The sequence below is a fragment of the Trachemys scripta genome, chromosome 6 (genome assembly GCF_013100865.1).
Source record: "Trachemys scripta elegans isolate TJP31775 chromosome 6, CAS_Tse_1.0, whole genome shotgun sequence".
Lineage (NCBI taxonomy): Eukaryota > Metazoa > Chordata > Testudines > Emydidae > Trachemys > Trachemys scripta.
The window spans coordinates 99013141-99029703 of NC_048303.1; the positions used below are offsets into that span (position 1 = coordinate 99013141).

Below are 16563 nucleotides of genomic sequence, written 5' to 3' on the forward strand. Positions count from 1 at the left end.
TTCGTTAAGATGGTAGTGCCTTGGCAGAGCTGTGTAGGGAAGCTTGTGCAGCTCCTGCCATGTTGTGTGTGGCCCTGGCAATTGAGTCCTGGCTTCACTGATATCGTCATATCAGTGCTTTAAATGGAGACAGTCAACTTGAAATCTGGTTTATTTTTCGTATGCAAAAGTCCCTCAGTTCTCTTGCAGATTTTTGTGGTTTTATGATCACATCTTCACATTTTTAAAAATGTTTTTCTTCCAACATCTTTCAGATATAATAATATTGGGTGTCAAAAAATCTCACTTCTGTCAAGTTTAAGTTGACTGTCCTTTTAGTAAAGTGCCCGTCACTGTAGTAATTCCAGGGTACAAAGTCTAAAGCCTCGGTAAATGTAGTATAGTGCCTGAAAGGATGTTGGTGAGAATGTTTGTTGGGCTATAGGTTCATGAAATGCAGTCCAACAACTGTTGGTGTATTTCATGATACCTAGACAATGCGTGTCACAGATGCGTAGAGAGATCATCTTTCCATGGCTTCTCTGAGTGACGTTGTGGTATAGGTAGGAGGGGATTTCATAAGTATTCAAGATAAGGGGGTAAATTCTTGAAATCATAAAACTAGCAAGAACATTTAAAAGGAGAGGGAACCAAAATGCAGGGAAGGGCGAGAAGTGCTATTGGACAACTGTTACTGCCCAGTTGAAAAAATCTCTGCCCCAAATAGTATACAGTCCAAAAATAATTCTAAAATTTCTCATTCAGTAAACTGTAGATCGTTGTTTTGGCAGATATTTGTAACTTATTTAACATTTATTTTATCAGGTCCCTTATTGTGGTTTTTTTTTTTTTTTTTTTTTTTTTTTACAGTTGTTGGTGTATAGAAACCTGTTGTTCTAACAAGTATTAGTGTTTTATGAGGCCTTCATTAAAAAGGATGTTTTTTGGTTGATATATCAACAATACTTTTTCACAGGTGTTTAAATTGATTCTTGAAATCTTCAGTGGAAAATGACTATATAAGTTCTCTCTAGCAGTATTAAAGGGAAACTCGGGTATTTTCTTGACAGATGAGAGAATAATAATTCTAATGAAAGAGTTTTTAATCAAATAAATACTTCCGTGTGTTTACAATAAACATTTCAGTGGGGCCACTGGACAATCGAGATGCTAAAGGAGCACGCAAGGACGATTAGGACTTTGCGGAGAAACTAAATGAATTCTTTGCATTGGTCTTCACAATTGAGGATGTGAGGGAGATTCCCAAGCCTGACCCATTCTTTTTAGGTGACAAATCTGAGGAACTGTCCCAGATTAAGGTGTCATTACAGGACGTTTTTGAACAAACTGATAAACTAAACAGTAATAAGACACCAGAACTAGATGGTATACATCCAGTTCTGAAGGAATTCAAATATGAAATTGCAGGACTACTAACTGTAGTCTGTAACCTATCATTTAAATTAGCTTCTGTACCAAATGACTGGAGATAGCTAATGTGATGCCAATTTTTAAAAAGGGCTCCAGAGGTGACCCTGGCAATTACAGGCCGGTAAGCCTGACTTCAGTATTGGGCTAACTGGTTGAAACTATAGTAAAGAACAAAATTGTTAGACACATAGATGAACATAATTTGTTGGGGAATAGTCAACATGGTTTTTGTAAAGGGAAATCATGCCTCACTAATCTATTAGAAATCTTTGAGGGGGTCAACAAGCATGTGGACAAGGGGGATCCAGTGAATATAGGGGTCTGGACTGGGCCCAGTCCTATTCAACATATTCATAAGTGATCTGGAAAAAGGGGTAAACCGTGAGGTGGCAAAATTTGCAGATGATACAAAACTACTCAAGATAGCTAAGTCCCAGGCAGACTGCAAAGAGCTACAAAAGGATCTCTCAGAACTGGGTGCCTGGGCAACAAAATGGCAGATGAAATTCAATGTTGATAAATGCAAAGTAATGCATATTGGAAAACATAATCCCAACTATACATATAAAATGATGGGGTCTAAATTAGCTGTTACCACTCAAGAAAGGTTTCAGAGTAGCAGCCATGTTAGTCTGTATCCGCAAAAAGAAGAACAGGAGTACTTGTGGCACCTTAGAGACTAACAAATTTATTAGAGCATAAGCTTTCGTGGACTACAGCCCACTTCTTCGGATGCATATAGAATGGAACATATATTGAGGAGATATATATACACACATACAGAGAGCATAAACAGGTGGGAGTTGTCTTACCACCTCTGAGAGGCCAATTAATTACGAGAAAAAAAACTTTTGAAGTGATAATCAAGCTAGCCCAGTACAGACAGTTTGACAAGAAGTGTGAGAATACTTACAAGGGGAGATAGATTCAATGTTTGTAATGGCTCAGCCATTCCCAGTCCTTATTCAAACCGGAGTTGATTGTGTCTAGTTTGCATATCAATTCTAGCTCAGCAGTCTCTCGTTGGAGTCTGTTTTTGAAGTTTTTCTGTTGTAATATAGCCACCCGCAGGTCTGTCACTGAATGACCAGACAGGTTAAAGTGTTCTCCCACTGGTTTTTGAGTATTTTGATTCCTGATGTCAGATTTGTGTCCATTAATTCTTTTGCGTAGAGACTGTCCGGTTTGGCCAATGTACATGGCAGAGGGGCATTGCTGGCACATGATGGCATATATCACATTGGTAGATGTGCAGGTGAACGAGCCCCTGATGGTATGGCTGATGTGATTAGGTCCTATGATGATGTCACTTGAATAGATATGTGGCATCGGGGTTTGTTACAAGGATAGGTTCCTGGGTTAGTGGTTTTGTTCAGTGATGTGTGGTTGCTGGTGAGTATTTGCTTTAGGTTGGGGGGTTGTCTGTAAGCGAGGACAGGTCTGTCTCCCAAGATCTGTGAAAGTAAAGGATCATCTTTCAGGATAGGTTGTAGATCTCTGATGATGCGCTGGAGAGGTTTTAGTTGGGGGCTGAAGGTGACAGCTAGTGGTGTTCTGTTATTTTCTTTGTTGGGCCTGTCTTGTAGGAGGTGACTTCTGGGTACTCGTCTGGCTCTGTCAATCACTCAAGAAAGAGATCTTGGAGTCATTGTGGATAGTTCTCTGAAAACATCCACTCAATGTGCAGCGGCAGTCAAAAAAGTGAACAAAATGTTGGCAATCATTAAGAAAGGGATAGATAATAAGACAGAAAATATATTACCTCTATATAAATCCATGGTACTCCCATATCATGACTACTGCATGCAGATGTGGTTGCCCCGTCTCAAAAAAGATATATTAGAATTGGAAAAGGTTCAGAAAAGGGCAACAAAAGTGATTTGGAGTATGGAATGGCTGCCATGTGAGGAGAGATTAATAAAACTGGGACTTTTCAGCTTGGAAAAAAGATGACTGGTATGGAGAAAGTAAAGAAGAAAGTGTTATTTATTCCTTCTAGTAACACAAGAACTAGGGCTCACCAAATGAAATTAATAGGCAGCAGGTTTAAAACAAACAAAAGGAAGTATTTTTTCACACAGTCAACCTGTGGAACTCCTTGCCAGAAGTTCTTGTCAAGGCCAAGACTATAACAGGGTTCAAAAAAGAACTAGAGATAAATTCATGGAGGATAGGTCCATCAATGGCTATTAGCCAGGATGGGCAGGGATGGTGTCCCTAGCCGCTGTTTGTGTGCCAGAAGCTGGGTATGGGCGATGGGATGGATCACTTGATGATTGCCTGTTCTGTTCATTCCCTCTGGGGCACCTGGCATTGGCCATTGTTGAAAGACAGGATACTGGGCTAGATGGACCTTTGATCTGACCCAGTATGGCCATCCTTATGAAATATGGATTCAACAACATGGGCATCTATATCTCCTACCATACATAATTTAATGTGACAAACATTATATAGTCAAATATTCTGATTTGGAAGCTGAGATTGACTCGTAGGAATATGGAGGGGTTTTGGTAAAGAAATAAGTTTCTTGTCTTTAACATTCTTTAATGTGTACATTTTCAAGGACTCTGGATGCTTGAGAAATATATAAATATCCCACATGACCTGTTAAATCAGGGCTTGTAATAATTATATTACTTAAGTGTGTTGTTCTGATTTTTTCATTTCATTTTTTTAAATATGCAAAACATATGAGTGTGTCTAGTACTATACAACCACATTTTAATCTATTTTATAATTATCTGATGTGGAGGGTCCTTTGGAATCAGTCTATCAGTCACCAAGTAATGCCATTTACTTTCTAAAAACAGTAGCCATTAAATTCATTGCCTACAGAAAAACAGTGTCTTGTGCTCCCCCTGCTGTCTTTTTGGCCACAGTGAGCTAACACCACTCCAAAATGTTTTTCTGTTTTTCTGCCATTGTTGTCTATAATGCAATCTGCCAGATGGATCAGACCTCGTTGAAATCTTTAGGAGAGAGAGAGGATAGTAAGGTCTGTGAAATGAACAATCAGTAGGGGAAAACACTTTTTAGGGAAAAAACTACAAACAGTAGTGAATAAAACAGGGCAGGGGACACTAAAATATTAAGTATCCCTCCTAAGAAGGAATTGTCTCCCCTCTTTTCTTCTGCTGTATGTGTTAGCACATTCTCTCTGCTGTACACCAAAGCCTTTCCAAATTGTTCGATACTGCTAAGCAAGATTCAAAAACGGAATATTTACATTAAAAGCTCAGTATTATAAAATGGCAGAAGTCATTTTTAATCTGAATTTCTGAAACTAAGCAACTCCTGCACCTGACATCCTTTGTCCCCCACCACCCTAAGATCAGGAGGCAAATTTGTGAGGCTAACTCCCTGCTCTTACCTTAACATTTTCAGATTATTTGGAGACAGCTATGAAATTTGAAGTAATGACTTTATTACACCTAGAAATAAAATGTGTGTTTTATGACCACTTGTCTTAAATTTTTAGACAAAACATAGAATACACTGGTTTAGGTTGGTAGTACCAGTATAGCCAATTTAATAACTACATTAATGAAGCAAAATTGCTTCAATTGCTAACTAGCTTCATCATGTCTATCTGCTACTTGAGTTCTTTGAAACCATTTTCATAGGAAGGCACTTGCCCTATGGCATCTATTTAACCAAACTGGGAGATTACATTTTGCAGCATGAAGTCATTGATGTGCCTTTGCATGGGAACCGACAGTTGTTTTAGATCCTCCATTTTCCCCATCTCTTTGCCTTATAATCCCAGTGGTGATTAAGTCTCTAGGCACTTTCTCTTTTATTGGCTGCCACAGTCTGTATGTTATGGAAAGTACTTCCTGACTGCATCATGCTCTCCCAAATATTTCTTTTACAGGTCTGTTACTCCTGCTATATCAAGGGGATTATGTTTCTTGAAGAAATGTGTGTACCTTTATTTAATTTACTTGGGTATTTTAACAAGCATGTAATCTCTATATTAATAATCCTTTTGATGTTTGTCATACAAGATACCAAAGAAAATATAAAATGAGTCACTTGGGTTGTTTCAACTAGATATTTGACAGGTAGGCAAAGGTAAGCCGTGGTATGTAAATACGTTATCGGCCAATAATCCACAATCTAAATGTTACAATCATCACTTGAAAGAAAGGTTTACTTGATGTGCCACTTTCAGCAACAGAATCTGTCACTCACTTTTATTGTTTTTTAGTGTGGAGAGAAAATCAAATGCTTCAGAACACTTAGTTTTTTAAAAACCCAAGGAAATAAATTAAAAAATATATTTGTTTGCACTAAGATATATACAACACAGAGTATGGGTGAACTTTCATGCATCTCTGCCAGTATGCCCAGTTATTTAGTTAATTCTCATATGTTAATTGAATGTGATGAATGAAAATACTATTGTTTCCTGTGAAATTTTGTGCCTCCCATGCTGTTTTCTTCCAGCTGTTGTTGAGTCATGTAGAGTGATTGCAAAAGGGGTGGTGGTTGATAAGAATGTATCACACTTAGGTGAGAGTGAATCTGAGTTGTAGTGAGGGGCTGTCCTAGTGGTTGATGTAATTCTTTACATGCATGAACGTGGAGCCAAATTTATCCATGGTGAGCATAATGTTGATACCATGGTTTCAATAAGCACATCAACTTCCTGGTTTTAGAAGATAATTTTAAACTGGGGACTTGTTTCTTTTAAAAACCCAACAAGGGCTGCTGGGCTGGGTTTCCATACTACTTAATCCCGCAACTCTCCGAGACCTATTTCACAGCTGTCAAGAAAAGACCCAGGATCAAGCCCTCTTGCTTTGCAGTGTAGATGCAGCCTCACAGGACGTGTGCTCTGGCGGTCCGCCAAAAGTAATCCACAATCCCACAGGCTTTCTTTGTCCTCTAGGTAGTCAAGTTTGGTGGACAGTCAAGTTTTCCCACACTGCACCATCAACAAAGAGCTCGAGCAGCCACATTTTGGGAGAGTGCTAGGAAGTCTAGATTATAGTTGATTGGACTCAGGCCTTGTCTACACTATGGGGGGAGATCGATCCAAGTTATGCAACTTCAGCTACGTGAATAATGTAGCTGAAGTTGACGTACTTAAATCTACTTACCGCGGGGTCGATTGGAGATGCTCTCCCGTCGACTCCCCTTGCATGTCTCATTCAGGTCGAGTACAGGAGTTGACAGGAGAGTGATCCGTGGTCGATTTAGCGGGTCTTCGCTAGACCCGCTAAATTGACTGTCGATGCATCATCGATCACCACGCGTCGATGCCCCGGTAAGTGTAGACAAGCCCTTAGACCCACATAATGCGGGATGCTGGAACTCAGTTTGGGATCTAGGGTTCAACAATTCCTAAACTTCAGTTACAAATGTGTGTAGATGCTCAAGCCTTAGGTTAATAAACACAGGGTCTCCTAACTTGAGTTCTACTGATCCTGGGCTGACATTGCAGTGTAGGAATTACCCTATAGCTCAGTTATTAGGGCACTCGCCTGAGATGTGGGAGATTCAGATTCAAGTCCCTGCTCTCTCTGATTCAGACCAGAAAAAAGACAAATTTTGAAACCTTTCTCATGAAATGGAATTCTTGTTTTCCAGACACCCCTACTGAGGACATCACCCTGGCCTTTGGTTGGCCAAGACATGAAAGAACACAAGAATCAGACTTTGGCCTTCCATATGGAATATAAAAACAGCACTAATCACTAGATCTTGCCTTTGGGTTTTGTTTTACATAGAACTTAAGCTTTACCCGCACACACACTTCAAAACTCCAGGAAAATGGTCTTGACTAAAATCAGGAATGATTAATGTTTTTGGTTTTGTTTTAATTAGTGGTATGGCAAGTGGGGAAGTGCCTTACCTTCAAACATTCAAATGTCATCAGAATTGTTAAGGGGAGTAATAGATTTTATTTACTGCTTAGTGTTTAAAGGCACTTATCTTTCATTAGTATGCCACAAGTACATGCCTTCAAGTAGATAAAAGGTTGTGACAAGGAGGATGGAGAAAAATTGTTCTTCTTAACCCCTGAGGATCGGACAAGAAGCAATGAACTTAAATTGCAGCAAGGGAGGTTTAGGTTGGACATTAGGAAAAATTTCCTAACTGTCAGGGTGGCTAAGCACTGGAATAAATTGCCTAGGGAGGTTGTGGACTCTCCATGATTGGAAATTTTTAAGAGCAGGTTAGACAAACACCTGTCAGGGATGGTCTAGATAATACTTAGTCCTGCCACGAGTGCAGGGGACTGGACTAGATGACCTCTCAAGGCCCCTTCCAGTTCTATGATTAGTAGAGTGCATAATAATTTGATAGCTGAATCAGGAAGTTTCAAAATCTGTCTAATATATTTAAAATACTAGTGTGGTTTAGACCCACAGTGAGAATGCATTCATAGAGAACTGTCTTCTCAGCTAGACTACTGAATTTCCTATCTCAGCCACATTTCATTTATGGTTGGTAGAGCTGGGCAGAGGCCAAATTTTCCATTGTGTAGGAAATTGATTAGATTTTGAGGAATTGGCATTTTCCAGTGGAAAAATATTCCATCAGAAATTTTTTGACCAGCTCTAATGTTTGAACTCTTGACTGCTGGCTCTGAAGGCCTGGCAATACCAGTTTTCTTTTGTTTTCAAATATATACCCATGAAAAATGTCTGTCTTGTGTCTGTCTTGTGGGTCAGTCTCTTATTGTTCCCCATCCCCAAGTTTCTTCTTAGGCTTTTGGAGTGTTTTTCTGGTGTTATGGTGGCTGCTGTGTTTATGCATGTACTGTTACTGTATTTTTGACATATTGTTTGAAGAAAGCTCTGGATAGGTTTTTTTAAAATGTCACAAAACTGAATAAAATATATTAAGTAACAAAAATGCAAACATTACAAACAAAACAATTAACTGTTCCTCTTCCTCTTACATCTATGGGGAGGAAAAGAGAGGTTGCTATTTCATAGTTCTAATATTTGTAAGACGTTACAGCTTGTCTACGCAGCCTCGGGTTCAAACTCTGAGGGAATGAATAGCAGTGCACACCAAAATGCTATGTTGTAACTCCCCCGTGTGGATGCTGCAGGCACAAATTAAAAGATAACCTAGTTTGCGTTAACATGTTCATTTTCAAACAGGACTACATTAATGTGAACTAGGAATCTAAGTTCACACCTGCAGCATCCACATGGGGGAGTTAGAGTGCAGCATTTTGGTGCACACTTCTGTTCACACCCCATAGTCCAAACTGTGGGGCAGTGTAGACATAGTCTCAGCTCCTACACTGATGGGCACAGCCTAAACATCTAGATTACACAAGTCCTGAAGAGTTTTCTGTCAGTGTCTTGCTAATTAGATAACAAGTATAGCTGCACAGCAGAATACAGGTACCTTGCTCTAACATCCCATCTAACTGACGCACACGTTCTATTTGAAAGGCCAACTCTGTTTTCAGGGCAGTTCTACAAACTATATTTTTAAAATTAGTCAACCTCAATATAGGTTGTGGGTTACTGTGATCCTAGTTTGCTCATTGCATTTCTCATGTTCTGCTGCTGTCACATTCTGAAATTGTGGTTACTCCAACAGCAGTTCACAAAAGTTAAATGTTTCCCTCTTCCTCATTGTAAACATGTGGCAGTGTAAGGCAGCCAAATAAACCACAGCTACAGATAGGCAGGAGGGTTCCCACCCCCACTCCCGGGAAACCTCCCCCTCAAAAAAACAGATGCTTATCAGTACAGAAGGGTGAATGAACATCAACTGATGAAAAACAAGATAGTTAAATGCATAATTTTTATATATGTGATAAGATCAGGGAACTGTAGATGTATCAGTTCCATGTTTAATTGCACTTCTGTCCTCTCAAGAGCACTCTATGGGGCAGGAACTCGTGTTCCTCTCCCTCCAGAATAGTGTTTTAGGGTTGTGTTTATTCCAGCAGGTCTGATCTTACTTTAGTGCCTGCTATTCTGATGTCTCTCAAGGGCTTTGACAGTGTTACCAGTGACCAGTCAGCTTTCATGAAGCACAGTTCATTTATTTAGGACAAAAGCATTACAGAGAAAACATACGACAAAACAATAAATGGTCTTCATTCATGTTAAACTTACCAGGCGTTGCCCATCTTCCATATGAAGACCATGGTAGCTTTCAAAAATCTTTCAAACTCTTATAGCAGGGTTTTGTCCTCTTGGTTAAAGTCTCATGTCAGTTTGTGGATCAAGTGAGGGTCACAGAATCAGTTCAGTCTGACACTTTATACAGTTAGGGGTCTTTTTTCCCCCAGTCTTTCTGAAACAGATAAAACCAGTCAATGGTTCAAAGGGCTGGGTAGCTGTATAACCAGCACAGTAACTTTGCATTAATAAACTCCGAGGGATTCCTGGTTCCCCAAAACCACCCAGTGAGCCAGGAAGACAAAGACCTAGAGCGTTTATCGATACAAAGTCTTTGAATATTCCATGTACTCCACAGCATCTGACATATCCAGACGTAATAGTCTTTGAAGTTTCCATGCTTCCGGGGTCTTAGATCTATTGTTTCTTCCCATTAGAAGACAGAGACATTAACTCCTTCACCTTTGTGAATAACAATACAATGTGAGGGGGAGAAACTGAGTGTCTCATTCTTTCATTTAAACCCCCCCAGAAATTTCGCAGTTCTCCACAGCAGGTACGTCATTGGCTTGGCAACTTGAATGGGGCTTGAGTGAATGCTAATTCAACCAAATTAAGGCCAAAGCCTGAGCTCTCCCTTTAACTTTGTGGTAGTTCCCATTCTCAGCAACAAAATTTTCTTTACAAAACTTATACTGTTCTAACTGGCAAATATGCACCAGTCTCTACACATAGCTCTTATTTCGCAAGCTCTCCTCGACTTCCAAAATTTCAAGAAGATTTTAATGATCTCTTTTAAATATTTTGTTTACTGAGATATCAATGGCTACATTGGTCTCCACTCCTGAGTCAAACCAAACCAATATTACAAACCACACTATCTTTCACCCAGGCAAGTGGACTTAGTGATAAATGGTTGCATAGACCAAAAATCACACATACTGAGGTTGCTTCCAGTCCTAACAGACCAGTCACTTACCCCAGCTCAATTTGTATCTGAGATCACACACCAAAGAGAACACCTGTTGCCATTTCTATAATGAAATAATTAAAGTTTATTTACTAGGGGAAATAAATTATTTACAGATTAAAGCAAGCATATACACACAAGTGAGTTATCTATGATTCCCAAAGGTGACAGAGATGTGGTAATCTGTCAATTCAAGAGGTCTTTCAGGGCAAACCCAGGCTCTGCCTCAGTTGAGACTTTCTAGCCCTGTGAGAGTTCAGACAGCAAAGAGATGAAAAATCTTCATGTCAACTATTTTTATTTCCATCTTCCAGCATTAAAACCGATGGGACGAGGCCTTCTGCACATACTTCTCTATGGATGGATGAGGCAATGAACAAAGCTGATTTAATTTCTGATAGTCCTCCTGGATGGACGGGCGGGGACGATTCCCATAGCTGGGTTCACAAGTTCAGAACAAACGTTTTCAAAGCTACAAACCAAAATGTACATATTTCTTAATAGCATGGAATATAGACATTACAAATGAGATGAATGCGTGCAGCAACTTACAGGCATTTGATAGTCTAAATACTAAATACATTCTTATATGACTAATACCTATTTTGAACAAAACTAACCTATATATGAGCTGGTTTGGTTTCCAGCTATGAGGTTGTCAGTTTTGAGCTAACGCCTACGGCCTTGGCCAGAGCTGGCACTTGGTTTACCAGCATCACAATTAGCATTACAAATATATTTTATAGCAATAAGCTTAAATATCTGACAATCATAATTGGGAGCAAGCTCCCCACACAGGTTAAACACAGAAATTTAGTTGGCATAATTCAACTAAGGTAACCCCACACATTACAAATTTTGCCATAGATTGATCTATGAAATTCACTATTGCTGGATATTGTTGAAGTAACTTGCTTAGAAAGATTGAAAGAAGGATTAGATGCTTAGTAAGAACAGTGCTGGCACTTAGTCGTGTGGAAAAAAATTAGGATGATCAACTCTCATGCTATAGGGTGAAAACTTCTTGAGACAGATGGCAGTTAGAGAACCTCTTCCCCCCCCCCCCCCAAAAAAAAAATGCTATAGTGTTGCACGGTGGCTAAGGTGCTTTGTTTTTTCCTCTTTTACTGAAAAAATTGGTGGAGATCATTACTTGAGACAGTATATTCAAGTACAATATTTGGGCCATTGTGCTGTACCAGTAATTCTTCTGTTTGTGAGCTAGATGATCCTACTGATTTAATTCATTGCTTGTCATCTGGGTTCTATTGTTGCTTTCTAAGTGGGAGAAGAAAAGAGTATTATAGTATGTTGGAATGACTGTGCATGTTGTCAGTAAATGAATCCTATTTGTGTACAAATATCTGTGTATGCACTATTTTACATCATAATTTTATAACCCCCAAGTTACAGTGTTTTGTAGATTTTGTTTGTTTGTTTGTTTGCACACGCAAAACTCCCCTTGGTTCCATGAAGTTCTAAAATTCTTTTTAATTTCTATACCATTTAGACCAGGGGTCGGCAACGTTCGGCACGCAGCTCGCCAGGGTAAGCACCCTTGCGGGCCGGGCCAGTTTATTTACCTGCTGACGGGGCAGGTTCGGCTGATCGCAGCCCCCACTGGCCGCGGTTCGCCGTCCCGGGCCAATGGGGGCGGCGAGAAGCGGTGCGGGCGAGCAATGTGCTGGCCGCGGCTTCTCACCGCCCCCATTGGCCCGGGACGACGAACCACGGCCAGTGGGGGCCACAATCGGCCGAACCTGCCGCGTCAGCAGGTAAATAAATTGGCCCGGCCCGCAGCTGCGTGCCAAACGTTGCTGACCCCTGATTTAGACTTTTATTTTTGCCATGGAGAAAAGCAGTTTGAGAACTGTATGCAGTCAATTGAATTGTATGCATTTCATCATCAAAATCTGTTTAACATTTAGGAAAACTTGAATAAAAATATGTTTACTTTAAGATAATATTGTGTAATCAACCTATAGGAAAATAATTAGCCTTACTTTGAGCATATGTTACTCGTTGGAAAATGGGTTTTGTTGTTTCAGAATTACTAGTTCAGTAAAAATAAACTTGTTTCTGGGGATAACTAACCAATGTAAGCATTTGGTGTAAACATGAATGATTTTTCAGAGGTTCTTAGCACTCTATCAATGTGAGCTGCTGGTGAGGTCAGCATCTTTTGAAAATCAGGCCAGAAACAATGGGGTCAGATCATATGTAATGAGAAGTCCCAGAAATATCATTTTTAGTGGTTCAAAATGTGGTTCGCTTACTATTAGTACCACTTGAAAGATGCTGGCTCTGCCATATGTTTGGCCTTTAAGATTTTTACAATGGCAAACTTAGGCGAAGACGTACATTGCACACCATATCTGCCATTTGCTTGTTTGGTAGGACTATTTAAACATAAGAATGGCTCAAAAGCTTAATGCCATTATCAAAGGTGGAATTAAAAAAATAAGGAAATACCCAACATAAACAAACCTGGGAAAAAGTAAACAGCAGTATAAGAAAGTGGAACCAGGTAAAGGTTTTCCTCCCCTAGCACAGTCTACTTCACAGCTTTTTTCCCCTACCATGAGTTTGAAGCGAAGAAGACTTCATTAAAATACTGGGTAGCCAGATGGGTTTTAGGAATTATCCACTGATATATCATTCTGTATGAGAAATGAACTGTGGAAAAAGTTGGGGAGAACATAAGATCTTGCTTGAAATGTTGTGGGGCAACATGAGTTTTGACCCTCGCATGGTTGTAGTTGTGCTGTAAAGTACAGGTTCCTTACCAGCCTTGTTGTCATAACTGTTTTGCTTTTCACACTGGACATTTTATTAGAAATTACTGAACTTTCTTTTTATGTGCTTTTCTCATTTATACTACTTAAACCCAACTTTGTTCAGAAGTTAAAATTGCCCTAACTACCTGCCAAACAATTTAGAGAAGCATTCTGTAGTGTCTTAAATGCGCTTATTGCACTACAACTCACTGAAAAAGTCCACCTTTTATAACCACTGAGGTACTGTATTCATCTTTTAAAATAAATCGGCTATGTATTTCTTAAGATAAGATCAGTTTTTTCAAAGGACAAAGATTGCCAATTTTTTAAAAGGGGGAACCTAGAAGAATTGTTTTAACCTATGAATGTATTCCAAGAGTGAACAAATTCTACAGTTTGTAATCCAAGTGTTTAGGTTAAATCTTGTGTTCATACTGTTTTTGTTTTAAATCTCCTCTGTGCTTATCCTTGTTGCAGGACCCCAATAAGAATATAAACACAAACAGCAGCAGCAGTAGTAACAGTTTTTCGAAGCCCCATAAATTAACAAAGGAGCACAAGGAAAAACCGTCTAAAGACTCAAAAGAACATAAAAGTGCCTTCAAAGAACCTTCCAGGGAACACAACAAATCTTCCAAAGAATCCTCTAAGAAACCCAAAGAAAACAAACCACTGAAAGATGAAAAAATAGTTCCTAAGATGGCCTTCAAGGAACCCAAACCCATGTCCAAGGAGCCAAAATCTGAAAATAGCATTCTTACTATAACAGGTGGACAGCAGCAAGAAAAGAAAGCCCCTACAAAAAGGCCCCCCACTACAGATTCTGAGGAACTTACTGCCAAAAAAAGGAAAAAAAGTAGTTCGGAGGCTTTATTTCGAAGTTTTTCTAGTGCTCCCTCCTTGATACTTACTTGTTCTGCTGACAAAAAACAAATAAGGGATAAATCTCATCTTAAGATGGGGAAGGTCAAAATGGAAAGTGAGACACTGGAGAAGAAAAAGCCTACTTTACCACCATTTGATGATATTGTGGATCCCAATGATTCTGACATGGAGGAAAACATGTCCTCCAAATCTGAAGTAAGTGTCTCTTGTTTTCGTTTCCATGTTTTGGGTTGTGTTCCATATTTTTCTTCCTTTTTTTAATTTCTTTCAGGCAACTTTGTTATATCTGTAGATTCTAAATGGGCATTTAGATCTTTTTGTAAATTGTGCAAAATCATGGATGTTAACTATTGGCTATTTGAATGTTCAGATGTTTTGGTTGTATTGTCACTTGGCTCATCATTCTGTTGACATTATAGATTGTTTAGTTGATTTATGGGAAATGTCTGGAATTAACAATGACCTATCAATTTATTCTCCTTCTAAAGAAACCAATTTCACCTTTTGTGAGAGATTGGGTTGTAAGGGTTTTTTCATGCTCTGTGATGAGGATTTGTATTAAGAGGCAAGAAAATTCTGTGGTAGGTTCTCCTAGTTCTATTAGTTACTGAAATGTGAATAAAATATTAGTTCTATTAGTTACTGAGATGTGAATAGAAGAAATACTAACGTATAATAGCAGGTGATATGCTGTTTTCAGAGGGCAAGTGTATGGTGCAGTAATCTACGCACATTCCCTTCTTACTAATAACAATGTTGAGAACACTTGCGTCCTGATTAAAGCATAGCTTTTTGTAATGCAGATTTTTTTTTTCTCCCTGGGGAAAAAAGCTCTATAATGAGCCACTGAAGATTGTTGTGATTTCACTGAAAGGATATTTCTGTAAGAAGTTATATAATAGCATTCTATAATAGTACTAGAGAGACAGCCACTTCAGTATCAATAGGCATTTCTGGGTTGGGGTAGAGGGAATGGTAACTACTAGTGCTCCTCTTCTCACCTTCTAGCACTCCCAAAAGTGCAGATCCATTGCTTCTTGCTAGCTTTTGTTTGCACTGCTACATGATACTTGAGTTATAGCACTTGGGCCACTAGAGAGCTGTTTAGGTGTTAAGTTGGTAGTAAATATTTATATTCCAGCAGCACCCGGAGACCACAATCTGAATCAGAGGTTGTGCTGTACAGATGTTGACGTAGACTAAGGCTGGGTCTACACTACCCGCCTGAATCGGCGGGTAGAAATCGACCTCTCGGGGATTGATTTATCGCGTCCCGTCGGGGCGCGACAATTGATCCCCGAATCGACGCTCTTACTCCACCAGCAGAGGTGGGAGTAAGCGCCGTCAACGGGAAGCCGCAGAGGTCGATTTTGCCGCCGTCCTCACAGCAGGGTAAGTCGGCTGTGATACGTCGAATTCAGCTACGCTATTCACGTAGCTGAATTTGCGTATCTTAAATCGACTCCCCCCTGTAGTGTAGATGTAGCCAAAGTCTCTGCCTCAAAGAGTTTACATAGTAACAACAGAAGTAATATACAAAGACGGGTAGGGAGGGAGACAATTAAACATACACACTTTATATATGCAGTATATTGGTATATTTCTATATTTATATTTGCAACATTTTTTTTTTAGTTTTTTTAATTACACAAATAGCAATATTTTCCAACTGCCCTGAGTCTTGCCATTTAACATTGGCTACTTTCTTGTAGTTATCACAGCCGAAGTTGGCCTGGAGAAGGGATTAAAAGGAGGAATGATCAGATCACATATCAAGGAGAACAATCCACACGTAACAGGTGGTGTTGAAGTAAGGATGAAGATGTTTGTGGGAATGAGCAGACAAGTGGGTGGTCAAGGTTGGTGTCTTTGGCTGAACAGAATGGCTGTGAGTAACAAAAACAAGTGGATAAGGTCAGAGAGACAGAGTCTGAAGGGTCTTGAAGGTCAGGGAGAGAAACTTGAACTTGATATAGTGGAAGAAGCAGAGCCAATGGAGAGATTTAAAGAGGGCAGTGGTTGGAGAGACTGGCAAGGGAACCCAGTCTTCAGTAGCTCCATTTGATATGGATCAGAGAGTGAAGTGAGTGTTGAGGAAGCAGGAGATAAGTTTCAGCTGTGGGCAGGTAGGATAGGAAGGATATTATGGAAGAAACAGCAGTAAGATTTGGTAACAGCCTAGATATAGGGGGTAGAGAGAGAGAGAGAATCAAAGATGACCCAAGCTTACAGTCTTGACAGATGGGAAGAATGACACTGTTGTGAACAATGAACCAGAAGAGGGCTCTGGAGGAAAGATAGGGAAGTTCCATTTTGGCCAAGCCAAGTTGAAGTTGAGTGGAAGGCATCCAGCAGGTAATGGTGAAGTAGTCGAGATGTGGCTACAGCGACACAGATAGGGAGTGAAAAAACAACT

The 16563-nt window shown here is 39.6% G+C and overlaps 1 protein-coding gene across 4 annotated transcripts in view; it reads left to right on the forward strand.

The window, feature by feature from the left end:
• Positions 1-16563, forward strand: part of MLLT3 (MLLT3 super elongation complex subunit) — a 217077-nt gene that overhangs the window by 141884 nt on the left and 58630 nt on the right. For all 4 annotated transcript variants that reach the window (XM_034774454.1, XM_034774452.1, XM_034774453.1 and 1 more), the window contains exon 6: positions 13740-14342. In XM_034774454.1, the coding sequence (XP_034630345.1) occupies positions 13740-14342 (603 nt within the window). The remainder of the gene's footprint in view (positions 1-13739; positions 14343-16563) is intronic.